Source organism: Oncorhynchus nerka, linkage group LG18, assembly GCF_034236695.1.
Source record: "Oncorhynchus nerka isolate Pitt River linkage group LG18, Oner_Uvic_2.0, whole genome shotgun sequence".
Classification (NCBI taxonomy): domain Eukaryota; kingdom Metazoa; phylum Chordata; class Actinopteri; order Salmoniformes; family Salmonidae; genus Oncorhynchus; species Oncorhynchus nerka.
The window spans coordinates 21,890,000-21,912,139 of NC_088413.1; the positions used below are offsets into that span (position 1 = coordinate 21,890,000).

The window sequence follows — 22,140 nt, forward strand, 5'->3', positions numbered from 1 at the left end:
CTCTCACTCTGCATCCTTTCTTTTCCTCCCATCCCTTTTGCTTTTCTGTGTCTGCTTGTATCATATCCGTACCATCACCAGCAGGCAGAGCAGGAGAGAAGCCAGGCACAGCATATGAATAAGGGCCCCTGAGAAACCCATCATAGTAAGATTCGGTCAAGTGGGGATTAATCAAATGAGCACATAAATTAACACTTTTCTTAATGAGGACTCCTGTCGTTATCGGCATCCATTGGAATTAGGTTGGCTTTATCTGCGGGAGTGGGGTACTATTAATCTCCAACCGTCATCATTATTCCACCTTTTATCTTTTAATCAGATGGGGCTCGTAGAAAAACAAGTTGTCAAACTCTGCAAACCACTTCTAGGAGTCTACATGAGGAGGATCTGAATTGCCTACATGATGGGTTTTTTAAACGACACCAGCAGAAAGAAAGAAATAGAAACCACGTTTCATTGCTGAACAGATTGATGCCCAACTTTGTTTGATTTTTCAAGATCAATTTCAAGAGACTACAGTATAATTGCCTCCAATACTAATTGTTATCAGAAATGTATCTCCGCTGGATAACAGCCCACAGTGTCTTTATTGCAAACTATTTCAAATCCTTTCATCCTCATTGGAACAATTATTTTCGTTAGTACGAATCAATGAAGACGGAACAGAAACAAAGTGCCATTTAAACAACAGAAAAACGAGCCTCGGAATCCAGAAACACACATTAAAAAGACAACCTGAGAAGTAAACAAACAACAACAACAAAAAGCAGTGAAAAACCAGCCAGCAGCTTTAACTGTCCCATGTGTTTAAGGACCAGGGAGGGAGCGGACATTTTCTTTACCTTATCAGATGGAAGGTCATCCCAGGTTGATCACCACTAATAAAGTCTTGTTATGACTGACATGGCATCTTGGGATGCTAGTTGACAGATGGAATGGCTGAAGAGCACAGCTCCGAGCAGCTAGCAGTAGACCTGCTGGACACCTCCAATAGATACAGGCTTTAACCTCAGCTCAGCAAGACTTAAGGCCAAATAAACCTGGTAAATAAAAAAAAATAAAAAAATAAAATAAAATTAAAGAGCAAGAGGCCAAATGAGGAAGGAGTGGATTGGATTGGGATGGATGGAGGGAGGGATGAAGAGGCAACAAACAAATAATGCCCTCTCCTATCAGTCCCTGAAGGTCGGAAAGATTTGGAGGTGATAGCTAATAGCTATGTATTTTTTTTAACCTTTGACCTGATTATGTAAGACAAGCAATGGTTTCTGGTTGTAGACCAAGGCTTTTCTGCCTCAAGTCTTCAATGGAACAGGGGCACATGGTCAGGTTTCCTTATTGTGTGCTGTACAGGACTGCCATATGGTTAGAGTTACAGAGGCTGCAGGTCGAGCATGATAGGTTGTTTTACATGACCTTCCATGACCAACCAGCCATTCAAAAACAAGGCTTTTCAAATAGATATTGTTCAGTATAAAGGCAACATTTAACCACAAGTTGTTAAGTCAAGTACTTCAGTGTAAGAACCTGTTTGTACCAAGTGGTACACTATGTCTCTCACCATCTTTCACGCTCTCTATCTCTCAATTCATTTGGCTTTTCATTAGCAGGGGAAACATATGTTTACATTGCTGAAGCAAGTGAAATAGATGAAAAAAGCAGAAGATAAATAAACAGTCACAAATGAACAGTAAACATTACACTCACAAGTTTCAAAGGAAGAGACACATTTCAAATGTCATTATGGCTATGTACTGTGCTACAATGATGTGCAAATAGTTAGAACTCTCTCTCCTTCAACTGCCCTTATTCTCTCTTCAAAAACCATTGCATCTCAGCCCTCAGGTAAACACCTGCAATGGAGGTGAGGTGTGATATGTGATGGTTTGTAATGTGTTTGTGTTTTATATGACATTGACCCAACAAAGGGGATTTTTAAGTCTAATTCTCTTTCTCTCCCGCACTCTCTCCAGGCTCGGAGATGGTGGAGGCCCAGTGTCAGAGGTTCGAGGTGAGGAGTCCTGACGGGGAGCGGGTGCTCTTCTCCGCTGACGAGAAGGAGATCAGCATCGGCACTGAGAAACTGAGGGTGACAGGTAACGCATATACGCATGCATGCAGACACAAACACACAGGCGGAGAGCAGCAGGTAGCCTCTAGGGTGACAGGTAGCCTAGAAATTGCTCTCTCTTCAAAGAGAAGATATTTTCTTTTGGCAATTTTTGGCCATTTTAATTCAATCGTTACCCACAAGTAATGTATATATAGAGTAGACTGCCTATGCATAAACGGAGAACCAAGTGGTAGTTATCTTTTCAAGGAAATTAAATCAAATATGATTAGACTATAGTTTACTACAATGTCTGTAAATCATTATTGATAACGGAAAGAAGTGCCGGGCGCTCAACCAACCATTACCCATTTATTTGTCTCTGCCAGCAAATCATCCTCCCCAAGGATAAGCTATATCACGTATGCAGAACGTAGCTCAAGAGAAAGAGAAAGTCTCTTCTCTCATCAGTCCTGCTGCTTCAGGCTCAGTAGCCGTGAGATCAGGTACGCGTGTGGTCTCTATTAAATAGAGTAGGCTATAGTCTGTACATGGGCGGAGAAGCACGTGGCACGTTATCCTTCCAAGGAAATGTACTTCCTAAATAGGATTAGGCTATGGGTTACTAAATTTGGTTAGAAATAAATATTGATCGCCCATATTTGTCTCGGTCTGAAAATCGTCCCACTCCTAAAAGGTAGGCTATAAAACCTGGCTCAAGAGAAAGTGCAAGTCTCTCAGAATCTGCTCTCTTCAAACTACTTCTAGACTATTTGCTGATGTGGCAGAGCAATACCGATAGCCTAATATAATGGGCCATGTGAGAATCTCTGGTGATTTAACCTATTTCTTAGGATATTTTTGAGCTTTTTGATATTGCCTATAGGGAGCAGAATTGCTGAGTCCATGCCTGGCAAGTGAGCTGTGTCACATACGCCTAAAATAATCTTGCGGGACTGAGGTTGGGTTTGAAGCAGTTGCAGGTACAGTTATATGTTAAATGCAGGTCAGTTGGGTGGATTTACCCAGTCTTAAAGGCTCCATTCACAGGTCAGTGCTCCCATAGCAACCAGATAGATTGTGATGGTGCTAAGGGCCTGTGTGCAGCAATGCACAGCGACTGCTAGTGAGTGGGTTGAGCAGATCTCAGACAGTTGTTGTGTGTGGCCTACATGCAGACATCAGCATTAGATAGAGAGACAGGGACTGAGAGAGAGAAGGACGGAAGACAAAATTAAGAGAGAGAGGGAGGGGAAAAAAGGAAAGAGAGAGAGAGAGAGAGGGACGGAAGAGAAAATTAAGAGAGAGAGAGGGAGGGGAAAAAAGGAAAGAGAGAGAGAGAGAAGTAGAGAGAGAGAGAGAGAGAGGGACGGAAGAGAAAATTAAGAGAGAGAGGGAGGGGAAAAAGGAAAGAGAGAGAGAGAGAGAGAGGGAGAAGTAGAGAGAGAGAGAGAGAGAGAGAGAGAGAGAGAGAAGGAAAGATTAAGAGAGAAAAAGCACATGCCTATCTCTGTTTGCTTTCCTGGCACGGTGGTCTCTCCCGGTAAACGAGGCGGCGGGGAGGTCAAGTGGAAGCAGTCGGGGGTCGTGGGCGAACAGACACCCCTCCTCCATCCTCCTCCTTTTCCCCTCTGTAATTGGAAAGATCTGTCCATTACAAAGCCAGGAAAGAAAGAAAGGGGGGGGTGAGAGAGATGGAGCGAGAGAAAGTGGCGGAGGTCTGCAAGGTGATTGATGTTGTCTTTCGTCGCTCATGGAGAATGAAGGCATGGAGGAGGAGGGAGGAGGGAGGGATGGAGGGAAGAAACTGATGTTTCTGTATGTGCTCCATGCAAGAACATCACTCATACTATCTCTGTTTAGTGTGGGGAGATATGATGTCATTGTCATGTGTTCTAACATGGGCTACTTAGACTGATGTTATTTTTAGATACATGTTTCTATTCTATTTTCTATTATCATCTGCATTGTTGGGAAAGAGCTCTCAAGTTAACAATTCCACTGTACTGTTTTACACCTGTTGTATCCTGGGCACGTGGCGAATAAAGTTTGAAACCTGAAACTTCTAACATACACTGAGTGGACAAAACATTAGAAACCGTACTGATGCCACTTGTTAAATCCACTTCTATCAGTGTAGATGAAGGGGAGAAGGCCTTGAGCCTTGAGACAATTGAGACATGGATTGTCTATGTGCGAAATTCAGAGGGTGAAAGTTCAAGACAAAATATTTAAGTGCCTTTGAACAGGTTATTGTAGTAGGAGAACTGCAACGCTGCTGGGTTTCTTTATGCTCAACAGTTTCCTGTGTGTATCAATAATGGTCCACCACCTAAAGGACATCCAGACAACTTGACACAGCGGTGTGAAGCGTTGGAGTCCATGTGGAATGCTTTCGACACGTTGTAGAGTCCATAACCCCAACGAATTGAGGCTGTTCTGAGGGCTTTAAGGCAACTCAATATTAAGGTCTTCATAATGTTTTGTCTACTCAGCGTGTACCTTTCGAAATGGACAATTCTCACGTCACACATTTGAGACGTGGTGTCAGTATCACACACATGAATATTGTAATATCACAGGACTTCTCATCATCAGTGTCATCTTACACAGGACTGGCTAATCAGGACCTTAGCTGGCTTGAATTACATTATATACAGTACCGGTCAAAGTTTAGACACACCTACTCATTCAACAGTTATTCTTTGTTTTCTACACTGTAGAATAATAGTGAAGACATCAAAACTATGAACTAACACATATGAAATCATGTAAATGCATTTTATATTCTTCAAAGTAGCCACCCTTTGGCTTGATGACAGCTTTGGACACTCTTGGCATTCTCTCAACCAGCTTCACCTGGAATGCTTTTCCAACAGTCTTGAAGGAGTTCCCACATATGCTAAGCACTTGTTGGCTCCTTTTCCTTCAGTCTGCGGTCCGACTCATCCCAAACCATCTCAATTTGGTTGAGGTCAGGTGATTGTGGAGGCCAGATCATCTGATGTAGCACTCCATCACTCTCCTTCTTGGTAAAATAGCCCTTACACAGCCTGGAGGTGTGTTGGATCATTGTCCTGTTGAAAAACAAATGATAGTCCCACTAAGCGCAAACCAAATGGGATGGCGTATCACTGCAGAATGCTGTGGTAGCCATGCTGATTAAGTGTGCCTTGAATTCTAAATAAATCACTGACAGTGTCACAAGCAAAGCACCCCCACACCATCACACCTCCTCCTCCATGCTTCACGGTGGGAACTGCACATGCAGAGGTCACAAAGACACAGCGGTGGGAACCAAAAGTCTCAAATTTGGACTCATCAGACCACCGGTCTAATGTCCATTGCTCGTAACCAAGCAAGTCTCTTCTTCTTATTGATGTCCTTTAGTAGTGGTTTCTTTGCAGCAATTTGACCATGAAGGCCTGATTCATGCAGTCTCCTATGAACAGTTGATGTTGAGATGTGTCTGTTACTTGAACTCTGTGAAGCATTTATTTTGGTAATTAACTCTAATGAATGTATCCTCTGCAGCAGAGGTAACTCTGGGTCTTCCTTTCCTGTGGTGGTCCTCATGAGAGTCAGTTTCACCATAGCGCTTGATGGTTTTTGCGACTGCATTTTAAGAAACTTTAAAAGTTCTTGAAATGTTACGCTTTGACTGACCTTCATGTCTTAAAGTAATGATGGATTGTAATTTTTCTTTGCTTATATGAGCTGTTCTTGCCATAATATGGACTTGGTCTTTTACAAAATAGGGCTATCTTCTGTATACCACCCCTACCTTGTCAATACACAACTGATTTGCTCAAACGCGTTAAGAAGGAAAGAAATTCCACAAAGGAACTTTTAAGAAGGCACACCTGTTAATTGAAATGTATTCCATGTGACTACCTTATGAAGCTCATTGAGTGAATGCAAAGAGTGTGCAAAGCTGCCATCAAGGCAAAGGGTGGCTACTTTGAAGAATATTAAATATAAAATATGTATCCTTCACTCATGCTCCTACCGATCCTTGACTTCGGCGATGTCAGTTACAAAATAGCCTCCAACACTCTACTCAGCAAATTGGATGCAGTCTATCACAGTGCCATCCGTTTTGACACCAAAGCCCCATATACTACCCACCACTGCGACCTGTATGCTCTCGTTGGCTGGCCCTCGCTTCATATTTGTCACCAAACCCACTGGCTCCAGGTCATCTATAAGTCTTTGCTAGGTAAAGCCCCGCCTTATCTCAGCTCACTGGTCACCATAGCACCACCCACCCGTAGCACGCGCTCCTGAAGGTATATTTCACTGGTCACCCCCAAAGCCAATTCCTCCTTTGGCCGCCTCTCCTTCCAGTTCTCTGCTGCCAATGACTGGAACGAATTGCAAAAATCACTGAAGCTTAAGACTCATATCTCCCTCTCTAACTTTAAGCACCAGCTGTCAGAGCAGCTCACAGATCACTACACCTGTACATAGCCCATCTGTAAATAGCCCATCCAACTATAGCCCATCTGTAAACAGCCCATCCAATTACCTCATCCCCATACTGTTATTTTATTTTGCTCCTTTGCACCCCAGTATCTCTACTTGCACATTCATCATTTGCACATCTATCACTCCAGTGTTTAATTGCTAAATTGTCATTATTTCGCCACTACGGCCTATTTATTGCCTTACCTCATTTGCACACATTGTGTATATATACATTTCTATTGTGACTGTATGTTTGTTTATTCCATGTGTAACTCTGTGTTGTTGTTTTTGTCTCACTGCTTTGCTTTATCTTGACCAGGTCGCAGTTGTAAATGAGAACTTGTTCTCAACTAGCCTACCTGGTTAATTGAAGGTGAAATAAATATAGTTTTTTGTTAATGATTTGTTTGACACTTTTTTACTTACCACATGATTCCATATGTGTTATTTCATAATTAGAGTGTCTAGTTTGAGAAACAGACGCCTCACAAGTCCTCAACTGGCAGCTTCATTAAATAGTTCCCGCAAAACACCAGTCTCAACGTCAACAGTGAAGAGGCGACTCCGGGATGCTGGCCTTCTATGCAGAGTTCCTCTGTCCAGTGTCTGTGTTCTTTTGCCCCATTGTCCTTCTATTGTCCTTCTAGTGTACTACTATTGTCCTTCTAGTGTACTACTATTGTCCTTCTAGTGTACTACTATTGTCCTTCTATGGCTTCTATTGTACTACTATTGTCATTCTATGGCTTCTATTGTACTACTATTGTCCTTCTATGGCTTCTATTGTACTACTATTGTCCTTCTATTGTCCTCATACTGTCCTTATATTGTCCTCGTACTCTCCTTCTATTGTCCTTATATTGTACAACTATTATCCTTCTATTGTCCCCATACAGTCCTTCTATTGCCTTTCTATTGTCCTCATATTGTTATTCGAGTGTTCTTCTATTGTCTTTCTATTGTCCTCATATTGTTCTTCTATTGTTCTTCTATTGTCTTTCTATTGTCCTCATATTGTTATTCTATTGTTATTCTATTGTCTTTCTATTGTCCTCATATTGTTATTCTAGTGTTCTTCTATTGTCTTTCTATTGTCCTCATGTTGTTATTCTATTGTTCTTCTATTGTCTTTCTATTGTCCTCATATTGTTATTCTATTGTTCTTCTATTGTCTTTCTATTGTCCTCATATTGTTATTCTAGTGTTCTTCTATTGTCTTTCTATTGTCCTCATGTTGTTATTCTATTGTTCTTATATTGTCTTTCTATTGTCCTCATATTGTTATTCTATTGTTCTTCTATTGTCTTTCTATTGTCCTCATATTGTTATTCTAGTGTTCTTCTATTGTCTTTCTATTGTCCTCATATTGTTATTCTATTGTTCTTATATTGTCTTTCTATTGTCCTCATATTGTTATTCTATTGTTCTTCTATTGTCTTTCTATTGTCCTCATATTGTTATTCTATTGTTCTTCTATTGTCTTTCTATTGTCCTCATATTGTTATTCTATTGTTCTTCTATTGTCTTTCTATTGTCCTCATATTGCTATTCTAGTGTTCTTCTATTGTCTTTCTATTGTCCTCATGTTGTTATTATATTGTTATTCTATTGTCTTTCTATTGTCCTCATATTGTTATTCTATTGTTCTTCTATTGTCTTTCTATTGTCCTCATATTGTTATTCTAGTGTTCTTCTATTGTCTTTCTATTGTCCTCATGTTGTTCTTCTATTGTTCTTCTATTGTCTTTCTATTGTCCTCATATTGTTATTCTATTGTTCTTCTATTGTCTTTCTATTGTCCTCATATTGTTATTCTATTGTTCTTCTATTGTCTTTCTATTGTCCTCATATTGTTATTCTATTGTTCTTCTATTGTCTTTCTATTGTCCTCATATTGTTATTCTATTGTTCTTCTATTGTCTTTCTATTGTCCTCATATTGTTATTATATTGTTCTTCTATTGTCTTTCTATTGTCCTCATATTGTTATTCTAGTGTTCTTCTATTGTCTTTCTATTGTCCTCATGTTGTTATTCTATTGTTCTTCTATTGTCTTTCTATTGTCCTCATAATGTTATTCTATTGTTCTTCTATTGTCTTTCTATTGTCCTCATATTGTTATTCTATTGTCTTTCTATTGTCCTCATATTGTTATTCTATTGTTCTTCTATTGTCTTTCTATTGTCCTCATATTGTTATTCTAGTGTTCTTCTATTGTCTTTCTATTGTCCTCATGTTGTTATTCTATTGTTCTTCTATTGTCTTTCTATTGTCCTCATATTGTTATTCTATTGTTCTTCTATTGTCTTTCTATTGTCCTCATATTGTTATTCTAGTGTTCTTCTATTGTCTTTCTATTGTCCTCATGTTGTTATTCTATTGTTCTTCTATTGTCTTTCTATTGTCCTCATATTGTTATTCTATTGTTCTTCTATTGTCTTTCTATTGTCCTCATATTGTTATTCTATTGTTCTTCTATTGTCTTTCTATTGTCCTCATATTGTTATTCTATTGTTCTTCTATTGTCTTTCTATTGTCCTCATATTGTTATTATATTGTTCTTCTATTGTCTTTCTATTGTCCTCATATTGTTATTCTATTGTTCTTCTATTGTCTTTCTATTGTCCTCATGTTGTTATTCTAGTGTTATTCTATTGTCTTTCTATTGTCCTCATATTGTTATTCTAGTGTTCTTCTATTGTCTTTCTATTGTCCTCATATTGTTATTCTAGTGTTCTTCTATTGTCTTTCTATTGTCCTCATATTGTTATTCTAGTGTTCTTCTATTGTCTTTCTATTGTCCTCGTATTGTTATTCTAGTGTTCTTCTATTGTCTTTCTATTGTCCTCATATTGTTATTCTATTGTTCTTCTATTGTCTTTCTATTGTCCTCATATTGTTCTTCTATTGTCTTTCTATTGTCCTCATATTGTTATTCTGTTGTCTTTCTATTGTCTTTCTCAGGGAACGAAGGTGTCGTCTTCGGACATTCAGTGGAGACATCCCACATCAGAGCAGAACCTTTCCAGGATCTCAAGTAAGCATTCTGGAATCACACGCACACACACACATGGAGATGGATGGACACACACACACACACACACACACACACACACACACACACACACACACACACACACACACACACACACACACACACACACACACACACACACACACACACACACACACACACACACACACACACACACACACACACACACACACACACACTGACTCACTCATTTACTGTTACTTTGAAGATACCCCAAAGTCATTAAAAGAAAGGGAGAGTGTGTGTGTGTTATGTGTGTGTGTGTGTTATGTGTGTGTGTGTTATGTGTGTTATATGTGTGTTATGTGTGTGTCCATACCTGTTTATTCCAGTAGTGTTTTGAGAGCCCTTGACTTGACTTTATAAAACCCGTCGGCCTTGGCGGCGTGGTCATCCTGATGTGAGCGTACAGTAGAGACTGTAGTGCAGTGCAGTTATACAGCTCTTTAAGAGGCCGGTCCTGGCCAGGCTGCTCCTCCATACACTCTCCAGTCATCTACATTAAACCCAGGTAAGGATCCGATGAGATGCTGTATACAGGGTCACCGAGGGCACACTGCATTGGCCCTCTCAGTCAATGGCTGATGGATAGAATGAACCAGGGTCTGTATTCATAAAGCGTCTCAGCCACAGGAGGTTGGTGGCACCTTCATTGGGGAGGACGGGCTCATGGTAATGACCGGAGCAGAACAAGTGAAATGGTATCCAACATATCAAACAGATAGTTTGATGATTCCATTCACTCCGTTCCAGCCATTATTATGATCCGTCCTCCCCTCAGCAGCCTCCTCTGGTCTCAGAGTAGAGTTTCTAGGATCAGTTTTATCTTTCGGATCGTCATGAATAACATTACATGGAGAAGGGGGACCTGATCCTCGATCAGAACTATAATCAGCAATCCCCATTTCCATGTAATCACTCCGATCTAAAATGACCCAGGATCAGATATCTCATTTGATATCTGTTTTGTGATTGTATGGAAGGCAGAAGGGATCCTTGAGAAAGTGACAAGTGGAAAGGCATACACAGTGTTTCCCCTACAGTTGTACAGGTGGGCTTGCCTAAAAAGAGTTTGGTTTCTATTGTTTTCAACTGACAATGTTGATGCCAGTGGGCCTGGATATTGCCTTGGGGGTGTCTCGCCTCACGCCGCCGTCTGGGTACAGACATCAATAGCAAGTGAACATATCATTCTCCTCTTAATTCAATACAGCTGTGTACTCTTATTGTGAATCCCTTCAACACAGTTTGATGGCTGAGGTATTTGATCGCTGGTCTCTCATCAGCCAATCAAATCTCACCGATTTATATACCTTTCGCCTCATTGGCCGACAGCCGTATTGACTGCCGGCCATAACACTTACATCCTCTTTATTGAACAGTCAAGCAGCTCCGTATCAGTGTCTGTATTGTGCGTCATAACAATAATCCTTTAAAACGATAGCCTAAGGGCCCTGCGGGCTAGCTAGCATAGCGGTAAGTACATGAGTGGATTGGCAGAGAGACTGACAGACAGGCTAGCATAGCGCTAGCGTTAGCATACACCGCAGTATTTAAATGTGTGGATTAACAGAGAGACTGACAGACAGGCTAGCATAGCGCTAGCGTTAGCATACACCACAGTATTTAAATGTGTGGATTAACAGAGAGACTGACAGACAGGCTAGCATAGCGCTGGCATTAGCATACACCGCAGTATTTAAATGTGTGGATTAACAGAGAGACTGACAGACAGGCTAGCATAGCGCTAGCGTTAGCATACAGCGCAGTATATAAATGTGTGGATTAGCGGAGAGAGAGACAGACGGGTATGATGGAGAGCTAATGGGCAGCTTCCAGTCACCTATGAACTGCTTTTATGCAAATGTGGAAGGCTCATTTGTATACTGTCAGGGCAGATTAAGTTCTGGGGAGAGAAAGGGACTGATGGGCATGGATTGGGCTGGAGGAGTGGAGGGAAGGAGGGACTGATGTAGGGAGAGAGAGATAGAGAGGGGGAAAAGGGGAGGGAGGGAGGGATAAAGATAGTGGGAGGGAGGGGTGTGTTTTATGTATCATATTGTTATACCTTCTCTGGTTGCAACCCAAATGGCACCCTATTCCCTACATAGTGCACTACTTGCTATAGGGAATAGGATGCCTTTTGGGCCTCTTCCTCTGTCTGTAATATAGGTGTTGATTGGGAAGTCTCTTTTGAATTTCTCCTGATTTCTCTCCGTCTAAAACCACAATACACCGGGTAGTTGACACACACACACACCCCCCCTCCCCCCACACACACACGAGCGTGCGCACACACACACACACGCGCGTGCGCACACACATTTGAACACAGCACACGCTGTTCTCCTCACCAAGCATGGACATAATGAAACAGACCCCCATTTCATAGGAGCTCTCTCTCTCTCGGTCTTACTCTCTCTCTCTCACTCTCTCTCTGACACACACACACACATGCGCACACACAGAATGCATGACACATATGAATAATTTCAGAGTGGCACTCTCATCTCATCCCTTACCTCTGAGTGAACTGAAATGTGACGCATTTTTGACTGACCGGCCGTGGCCTTTCTCTCCGCTCTGCGTCGGGGGTTAATTCAGTATTACACGCTTTACATATTTCACTCCCTCGTCTCTCACTCATTAATTGTTCGGCAGAATGGAAACATAGAAATGAATCAAGTTCCTATCCCCACCTTTTTATAGTTGTTTAATATAAGTGTGTTCATTAGGACTCCTACTTAACAGGCGATCGAGGTGAATCGCTGCTAATTATCTGGACCAGGGCTTCTTTCTCTGTTTTTGGATTTGGTATCACTTTTTTACTTTTCATTTTTTGATCAAATCCGCTTGTTGGCCGTGGTCGTTTGTCCCCCCTTTCTTTCGTTCTCTTCCCCCTTTCTCTATAAAAGTCCCCCGATTTTGCAGTTAAAGTAAATGAAACGTGTAATGACTTGATGGAGTCTATTTGAGGCTAATGATGTATGTTATGGTGTAACCCTCTAAAATACAAATGAACATAGAATACATCCCAAATGGCACCCTACTCCCTATTAATTGCACTACTTTTGACCAGAGTGCTATGAGCTCTAGAGTCCTGGTAATGCACTAAGGGGAATGGTGTGTCATTTGGGAGCAGACAAGCCTACACAGCAGGATAGACACGCCAATAGTTATAGACTCTTTTAGAAGTTTGGACACAGTTTGCTTGACGGCGACCCCAGGAAAACGGGGATAAAGTCCTTTCGATTAACCCCGGACCCTGTTCCTAGAATGCCCTGTTGAAACTTTTTCATATTGGTTCCATCTAACCCCAAATTCTTTCTCCTACATCACATATTAAATACTAAAATGTAGTGTAAGTGTGGTTTGTGTCTATTGTCCTCTGTGGTTTGTGTCTATTGTCCTCTGTGGTTTGTGTCTGTTGTCCTCTGTGGTTTGTGTCTATTTGTCCTCTGTGGTTTGTGTCTATTTGTCATCTGTGGTTTGTGTCTATTGTCCTCTGTGGATTGTGTCTATTGTTCTCTGTGGATTGTGTCTATTGTCCTCTGTGGATTGTGTCTATTGTCCTTTGTGGATTGTGTCTATTGTCCTCTGTGGATTGTGTCTATTGTCCTCTGTGGATTGTGTCTATTGTCCTCTGTGGTTTGTGTCTATTGTCCTCTGTGGATTGTGTCTATTGTCCTCTGTGGATTGTGTCTATTGTCCTCTGTGGATTGTGTCTATTGTCCTCTGTGGTTTGTGTCTATTGTCCTCTGTGGATTGTGTCTATTGTCCTCTGTGGATTGTGTCTATTGTCCTCTGTGGATTGTGTCTATTGTCCTCTGTGGATTGTGTCTATTGTCCTCTGTGGATTGTGTCTATTGTCCTCTGTAGTTTGTGTCTATTGTCCTCTGTGGTTTGTGTCTATTGTCCTCTGTAGTTTGTGTCTATTGTCCTCTGTGGTTTGTGTCTATTGTCCTCTGTGGTTTGTGAAAAGAGGAGAGAGAGAGAGAGAGAGAGAGAAAGTAGAGATCAACGGTAAAAGAAGAGAGAGAGACAGTAGCAACAGAAGGTAAAAGAAGAGAGAGAGAGAGACCATAGAGAGACAGACATCAAAGAAGAGAGAGAGAGAGAAAGACAGTAGCGACAGAAGGTAAAAGAAGGGAGAGCGAGAGAGAGACAGAAGGTAAAAGAAGAGAGAGAGAGACAGAAGGTAAAAGAAGAGAGAGAGAGACCGTAGAGAGACAGAAGGTAAAAGAAGAGAGAGAGAGAGACAGAAGGTAAAAGAAGAGAGAGAGAGAGACCGTTGAGAGACAGAAGGTAAAAGAAGAGAGAGAGAGACAGAAGGTAAAAGAAGAGAGAGAGAGACTGTAGAGAGACAGACGATAAAAGAAGGGAGAGGGAGAGAGAGACAGAAGGTAAAAAAAGAGGGAGAGAGAGACAGAAGGTCAAACAAGAGAGAGAGAGAGAGACGGCAGAGACAGATGGTAAAAGAAGAGTGAGAGAGAGACAGAAGGTAAAAGAGAGAGAGACCGTAGAGAGACAGAAGGTATAAGAAGAGTGAGAGAGAGACAGAAGGTAAAAGAAGAGAGAGAGAGAGAAGGTAAAAGAAGAGAGAGAGAGACAGAAGGTAAAAGAAGAGAGAGAGAGAGACCGTAGAGAGACAGATGGTAAAATAGGGGAGAGAGAGAGAGAGACAGAAGGTAAAAGAAAGAGAGAGAGACAGAAGGTAAAAAAAGAGAGAGAGAGACCGTGGAGAGACAGGCGGTAAAATAAGGGAGAGAGAGAGAGAGACAGAAGGTAAAAGAAGAGAGAGAGAGACAGAAGGTAAAAAAGAGAGAGAGAGACCGTAGAGAGACAGACGGTAAAAATAGGGAGAGAGAGAGAGACCGTAGAGAGACAGACGGTAAAAGTAGGGAGAGAGAGAGAGAGAGAGACAGAAGGTAAAAGAAGAGAGAGAGAGACAGAAGATAAAAGAAGAGAGAGAGACCGCAGAGACAGAAGGTAAAAGAAGAGAGAGACAGAAGGTAAAAGAAGAGAGAGAGTAGAGAGACAGACGGTAAAAGTAGGGAGAGAGAGAGAGAGACCGTAGAGAAACAGACGGTAAAATTAGGGAGAGAGAGAGAGAGAGACAGAAGGTAAAATAAGAGAGAGAGAGAGAGAGACAGAAGATAAAAGAAGAGAGAGAGAGAGACAGAAGATAAAAGAAGGGAGAGGGAGAGAGAGACAGAAGGTAAAAGAAGAGAGAGAGAGAGACAGAAGGTAAAAAAAAAAAAGAGAGAGAGAGACCGTAGAGAGACAGAAGGTAAAAGAAGAGAGAGAGAGACAGAAGGTAAAAGGAGAGAGAGAGAGACCGTAGAGAGACAGACGATAAAAGAAGGGAGAGGGAGAGAGCGTAGAGAGACCGTAAAGAGACAGAAGGTAAAAGAAGGGAGAGGGAGAGAGAGACAGAAGGTAAAAAAAGAGGGAGAGAGAGAGACAGAAGGTAAAACGAGAGAGAGAGAGAGACGGCAGAGACAGATGGTAAAAGAAGAGTGAGAGAGAGACAGAAGGTAAAAGAGAGAGAGACCGTAGAGAGACAGAAGGTATAAGAAGAGTGATAGAGAGACAGAAGGTAAAAGAAGAGAGAGAGAGAGAGAGAAGGTAAAAGAAGAGAGAGAGAGACAGAAGGTAAAAGAAGAGAGAGAGAGAGAGACCGTAGAGAGACAGGCGGTAAAATAAGGGAGAGAGAGAGAGAGACAGAAGGTAAAAAAAAAGAGAGAGAGAGAGAAGGTAAAAGAAGAGAGAGAGAGACAGAAGGTAAAAAAGAGAGAGAGAGACCGTAGAGAGACAGATGGTAAAATAGGGAGAGTAAAAGAAGAGAGAGAGACAGAAGGTAAAAAGAAGAGAGAGAGAGACAGAAGGTAAAAAAAAGAGAGAGAGAGACCGTAGAGAGACAGAAGGTAAAATAAGGAGAGAGAGAGAGAGACAGAGTAAAAGAGAGAGAGAGAGACAGAAGGTAAAAGAGAGAAAAGAGAGAGAGAGAGACAGACAGAAGGTAAAAAGAGAGAGAGAGACCGTAGAGAGACAGACGGTAAAAATAGGGAGAGAGAGAGAGAGAGAGAGAGACCAGAGAGAGACAGACGGTAAAAGTAGGGAGAGAGAGAGAGAGACAGAAGGTAAAAGAAGAGAGAGAGAGACAGAAGGTAAAAGAAGAGAGAGAGAGACAGAAGATAAAAGAAGAGAGAGAGACCGCAGAGACAGAAGATGAAAGAAGAGAGAGACAGTAGAGAGACAGAAGGTAAAAGAAGAGAGAGAGAGAGACCGTAGAGACAGAAGGTAAAAGAAGAGAGAGACAGAAGGTAAAAGAAGAGAGAGAGTAGAGAGACAGACGGTAAAAGTAGGGAGAGAGAGAGAGAGACCGTAGAGAAACAGACGGTAAAATTAGGGAGAGAGAGAGAGAGACAGAAGGTAAAAAAGAGAGAGAGAGAGAGAGAGAGAGAGACAGAAGATAAAAGAAGAGAGAGAGAGAGACAGAAGATAAAAGAAGGGAGAGGGAGAGAGAGACAGAAGGTAAAAGAAGAGAGAGAGAGAGACAGAAGGTAAAAAAAAAGAGAGAGAGACCGTAGAGAGACAGAAGGTAAAAGAAGAGAGAGAGAGACAGAAGGTAAAAGAAGAGAGAGAGAGACGAGAGAGACAGACGTAAAAGAAGAGAGGGAGAGAGAGAGAGACCGTAAAGAGACAGAAGGTAAAAAAGGGAGAGGGAGAGAGAGACAGAAGGTAAAAAAAGAGGGAGAGAGAGAGACAGAAGGTAAAACAAGAGAGAGAGAGAGAGACGGCAGAGACAGATGGTAAAAGAAGAGTGAGAGAGAGACAGAAGGTAAAAGAGAGAGAGAGAGAGAAGGTAAAAGAAGAGAGAGAGAGACAGAAGGTAAAAGAAGAGAGAGAGAGAGAGAGACCGTAGAGAGACAGATGGTAAAATAGGGGAGAGAGAGAGAGAGACAGAAGGTAAAAGAAGAGAGAGAGACAGAAGGTAAAAAAAGAGAGAGAGAGACCGTAGAGAGACAGACGGTAAAAATAGGGAGAGAGAGAGAGAGAGAGAGAGAGACCGTAGAGAGACAGGCGGTAAAATAAAGAGAGAGAGAGAGAGACAGAAGGTAAAAGAAGAGAGAGAGAGACAGAAGGTAAAAAAGAGAGAGAGAGAGAGAGACCGTAGAGAGACAGATGGTAAAATATGGGAGAGAGAGAGAGAGAGAGACAGAAGGTAAAAGAAGAGAGAGAGACAGAAGGTAAAAAAAGAGAGAGAGAGAGTAGAGAGACAGACGGTAAAAATAGAGAGAGAGAGAGAGAGAGGTAAAAGAGAGAGAGAGAGAGACAGAAGGTAAAATAAAGAGAGAGAGAGAGACAGAAGGTAAAAGAAGAGAGAGAGAGACAGAAGGTAAAAAAGAGAGAGAGAGACCGTAGAGAGACAGACGGTAAAAATAGGGAGAGAGAGAGAGAGAGAGAGAGACAGACGGTAAAAATAGGGAGAGAGAGAGAGACCGTAGAGAGACAGGCGGTAAAAGTAGGGAGAGAGAGAGAGAGACAGAAGGTAAAAGAAGAGAGAGAGACAGAAGATAAAAGAAGAGAGAGAGACCGCAGAGACAGAAGGTGAAAAAGAGAGAGACAGTAGAGAGACAGAAGGTAAAAAAAAGAGAGAGAGAGACCGTAGAGACAGACAGAGGTAAAAAAATAGAGGACAGAGAGAGAGAGAGAGAGAGAGACAGACGGTAAAAATAGGGAGAGAGAGAGAGACTGTAGAGAGACAGACGGTAAAATTAGGGAGAGAGAGAGAGAGACAGAAGGTAAAAAAGAGAGAGAGAGAGACAGAAGATAAAAAGAAGAGAGAGAGAGAGAGACAGAAGATAAAAGAAGGGAGAGGGAGAGAGAGACAGAAGGTAAAAAAAAAGAGAGAGAGAGACCGTAGAGAGACAGAAGGTAAAAGAAGAGAGAGAGAGAGACCGTAGAGAGACAGAAGGTAAAAGAAGACAGAGAGAGAGACCGTAGAGAGACAGGCGGTAAAAGTAGGGAGAGAGAGAGAGACCGTAGAGAAACAGACGGTAAAAGTAGGGAGAGAGAGAGAGAGAGAGAGACAGAAGGTAAAATAAGAGAGAGAGAGAGACAGAAGATAAAAGAAGAGAGAGAGAGAGAGACAGAAGATAAAAGAAGGGAGAGGGAGAGAGAGACAGAAGGTAAAAGAAGAGAGAGAGAGAGAGAGAGACCATAGAGAGACAGAAGGTAAAAGAAGAGAGAGAGAGAGACAGAAGGTAAAAGAAGAGAGAGAGACCGTAGAGAGACAGAAGGTAAAAAAAGAGAGAGAGAGACAGAAGGTAAAAGAAGAGAGAGAGAGACCGTAGAGAGACAGAAGGTAAAAGAAGAGAGAGAGAGAGACCGTAGAGACAGAAGGTAAAAGAAGAGAGAGACAGTAGAGAGACAGACGGTAAAAGTAGGGAGAGAGAGAGAGAGACTGTAGAGAAACAGACAGTAAAAGTAGGGAGAGAGAGAGAGACAGAAGGTAAAATAAGAGAGAGAGAGACAGAAGATAAAAGAAGGGAGAGGGAGAGAGAGACAAATGTAAAAGAAGAGAGAGAGAGACAGAAGGTAAAAAAAAAGAGAGAGAGAGAGACCGTAGAGAGACAGAAGGTAAAAGAAGAGAGAGAGAGAGAGACAGAAGGTAAAAAAGAGAGAGAGAGACCGTAGAGAGACAGACGGTAAAAATAGGGAGAGAGAGAGAGAGAGAGAGAGAGAACGTAGAGAGACAGGCGGTGAAATAAGGGAGAGAGAGAGAGAGAGACAGAAGGTAAAAGAAGAGAGAGACAGTAGAGAGACAGACGGTAAAAGTAGGAAGAGAGAGAGACCGTAGAGAAACAGACGGTAAAAGTAGGGAGAGAGAGAGAGACAGAAGGTAAAATAAGAGTGAGAGAGAGACAGAAGATAAAAGAAGAGAGAGAGAGAGAGAGACAGAAGATAAAAGAAGAGAGAGAGAGAGACCGTAGAGACAGAAGGTAAAAGAAGAGAGAGAGAGAGAGAGAGACAGACGGTAAAAGAAGAGAGAGAGAGAGAGAGACCGTATAGACAGAAGGTAAAAGAAGAGAGAGACAGTAGAGAGACAGACGGTAAAATTAGAGAGAGAGAGAGAGACAGGAGTTTGATTAAAGAGAACAAAATCTCAAACAAGAGTCAGAAGACAGAGAGTGCGTGTCATCAGCAATCAGCTAATTCCACTAGCTAACACTGGCTCCATAATCAGATGCGCATTGATCAAGCTGTTGGACGTCGACACATAGCCTACGTCCCAAATGACACCCTTTTCCCTACATAGTGCACTACTTTTCCCTACATAGTGCACTACTTTTGACCGGAGCCCTATGGGCCCTATTCAAAAGTTGTGCACTATATAAGGAATAGGGTCCATTTGGAATGAAGCCATAGAGTTCACAGAGGTCCAGACTCAATTAAAGCCTCATCCAAAGAACTACAGAGGAACAGGTCCAGTCGATATCCTCCTCTTCCCTCTCTGTACCCCCTGACAACTCTACCACCCTACCCCCGGTCAAAGGGGAACCCCTTCGAGACTCCAACCCCACTCACAGTCAAGGGCTTTGGGAGAGATCTTCCCCACATATCCCCCTTCCCTCCAAAGCCACAGTGCAGTACAGTGATGCTCATGAAGTAAAGTTTTAAGTTGGCTCTTTGGGAAAGTTTCTCGGAAGTGAACGTGGCTCTTTGGGAATGTTTCTGTGAAGTGAACGTGGCTCTTTGGGAAAGTTTCTCGGAAGTGAACGTGGCTCTTTGGGAATGTTTCTGTGAAGTGAACGTGGCTCTTTGGGAAAGTTTCTCGGAAGTGAACGTGGCTCTTTGGGAATGTTTCTGTGAAGTGAACGTGGCTCTTTGGGAAAGTTTCTCTGAAGTGAACATGGCTCTTTGGGAAAGTTTCTCTGAAGTGAACGTGGCTCTTTAGGAAAGTTTCTGTGAAGTGAACGTGGCTCTTTGGGAAAGTTTCTCTGAAGTGAACATGGCTCTTTAGGAAAGTTTATCTGAAGTGAACATGGCTCTTTAGGAACGTTTCTGTGAAGTGAACATGGCTCTTTAGGAAAGTTTCTCTGAAGTGAACGTGGCTCTTTGGGAAAGTTTATCTGAAGTGAACATGGCTCTTTAGGAAAGTTTCTGTGAAGTGAACATGGCTCTTTAGGAAAGTTTCTCTGAAGTGAATGTGGCTCTTTGGGAAAGTTTCTCTGAAGTGAACGTGGCTCTTTAGGAAAGTTTCTCTGAAGTGAACTTGGCTCTTTAGGAAAGTTTCTCTGAAGTGAACATGGCTCTTTAGGAAAGTTTCTCTGAAGTGAACGTGGCTCTTTGGGAAAGTTTCTCTGAAGTGAAAGTGGCTCTTTAGGAAAGTTTCTCTGAAGTGAATGAGGCTCTTTAGGAAAGTTTCTCTGAAGTGAATGAGGCTCTTTAGGAAAGTGTTTCGCAAGTTTGACTGAAAGTAAGGAAAAGTTTCATGGAGGTTTGGCTCGAAACGGAAGTTGGTTCTGTGGGAAGCTTGACGATTCGCTTCACTCTTGTGGCCCATTTTAATAATAATGTCCATCGGATCAGGTGGGTTGGAAGTGAATGAAAATCCTTGGCTAAGGTCAACGCAGCCGGCGCTGTATTTCTTTAGTATGTGGGCTATGTACAGGAACAACCATCTGGGTCTTTTTTGACAAAAACCAAAGCGCCTTTTATTCATTATCAGGCAGATTTACCGGGACATTGAGCAACAACATTCTAACATTCTCTTCCGTCAACCATTAATTAGTTACACTGAAAGAGGCATTACAGGCATAGGAAAAGGCCTGAACAGAGTTGGGTTATGTAAATCATTTGGTGTGTATGCGTGTACCAGCCTCTGTATATAGCCGTGTCATTGTGAACCCAGAGGTTATGATGCTCTGTGGCCTGGTTGCTGACATGTTAGTTTTACAGCAGGCTGGACACCCAGGTCTCTTATAGCAGATGGAGTGCTTTCCACCCCACTTTCGCTGCTTCCTCTGCGTGTAGTGTGCCTTCTCAGCCTGCCTGCCTTCTCAGCCTGCCTGCCTTCTCAGCCTGCCCGCCTTCTCAGCCTGCCCGCCTTCTCAGCCTGCCCGCCTTCTCAGCCTGGCCGCCTTCACTGCCTGGCTGCCTTCACTGCCGGGCATTGCCCTAGGATGTGTGACATTGTTTCCAACTTGTGGTCACCTTCTGGATATGGCTTCCACTTTGTTCCGCCCGCGAGCCAATGTCTCCCTTGTAGGATATACGTTTGCCCTCAGTTTAAGCACAGCTACATAGTGTCGCTGTTTAAATCGCAGCGCTGCTGGATCTGCGAGCCAGCTGTAGCTGATCTTGTCTTGGTGGAACCTGCCAGTTCCATTTCCTGGGCTTGGCAGCGCCTCCCAATCCTCCAATCCTTTCCACCTCCAGTTAGAGGGGTTGTTGCACAGCTGCTTGTGCTTTTTGTCTCCACCTCTGCTCCCTTTGTGCTTGAGCCATCTTCCCCGACTGGCATCATAGCATCTAGTCTTTCTCCCAGGTTCGGAGTTTGCTCCGGGACTCCCACTGCCCGTATCCACAGTTTAGAAAATTCCTCCCGTGGCGTTGTGTATCCCGTTACCGCCCTTGTCAGTGGGTCTGACGACACTGCCAGGTTAAATAACCTTCGCACCTGGATTGCTGGTATCATTTTTGCCAACTTCACAATGCCTAAGCCGCCGTCTTTGTTCCTGCATAGATCAGGCCGTCACAGGTTGATGGAGGCAGGTGCAGACACTTTTTCACTGCTCTTTTAACTATCCCATCTAGGATAGTTAGTTCGACTGTCCCGATGTCCCCGTGGTTTACCGTATATATCACTCGGGGGACTGCATATGCGTTTAGTATGCTTACTTTTTGGCTGGGTTGTAGTGGCGCTTGATTGATTCCGCTGACCCACTTGAGGATTTGTCCTCTCAAATCCGGCTTTGAAATCCCCAGCCAGGGGTTCACTTTCATGCCCAGATATTTTTCTGATTTATCTGGGTCAATCCGGTGTAGCTTTTCCCCTTCAATTGTCCATGCCTGACAGTTATTGACAGTGAATGCTCCACCCCCGCGTCTCACCATGACCCCATGGCACTTTTTTGGCTGCACGCGCAGGCCAGAAAGTTGACAGAAACGTTCCAATATTTGGATGTTATGTAGCATGCCCTCCCCAAAGAGCTGCTCATAAGCACCAAGTCATCAGCGAATGCTAGGGTAGTCACCTTACTCCCTCAAACCTGTACCCCTCTCCCATGCTCTCGAGCTTGTGAATTAGAGGGTCTACGGCAATGTTGAAGAGGAGGGGCGACATTGGGTCTCCCTGTTTCTCTCCCACTATCATTTCGATTGGCGGTGAGGTTCCTTCCTTCACCTTTATTCTCGTGCACACCTCCTCGTAGGAGTCCTTGATTAGTCTGATTATATGGCTATCCAGTCCCCTCTCCTTCAGGACACGGATTAAGTGTTCATGTGCCACTGAGTCAAATGCCTTGGCAAAGTCTGTGAATACCACTGCTAGAGCCCTT

The 22,140-nt window shown here is 42.7% G+C and overlaps 1 protein-coding gene across 1 annotated transcript in view; it reads left to right on the top strand.

Moving 5' to 3' along the window:
- The window catches only part of LOC135561821 (zeta-sarcoglycan), a 97,947-nt gene that overhangs the window by 39,095 nt on the left and 36,712 nt on the right, over positions 1-22,140 (top strand). Inside the window, exons 3-4 of the mRNA XM_065003747.1 lie at positions 1,974-2,096; positions 9,481-9,553. Coding sequence (XP_064859819.1) covers positions 1,974-2,096; positions 9,481-9,553 — 196 coding nt within the window. The remainder of the gene's footprint in view (positions 1-1,973; positions 2,097-9,480; positions 9,554-22,140) is intronic.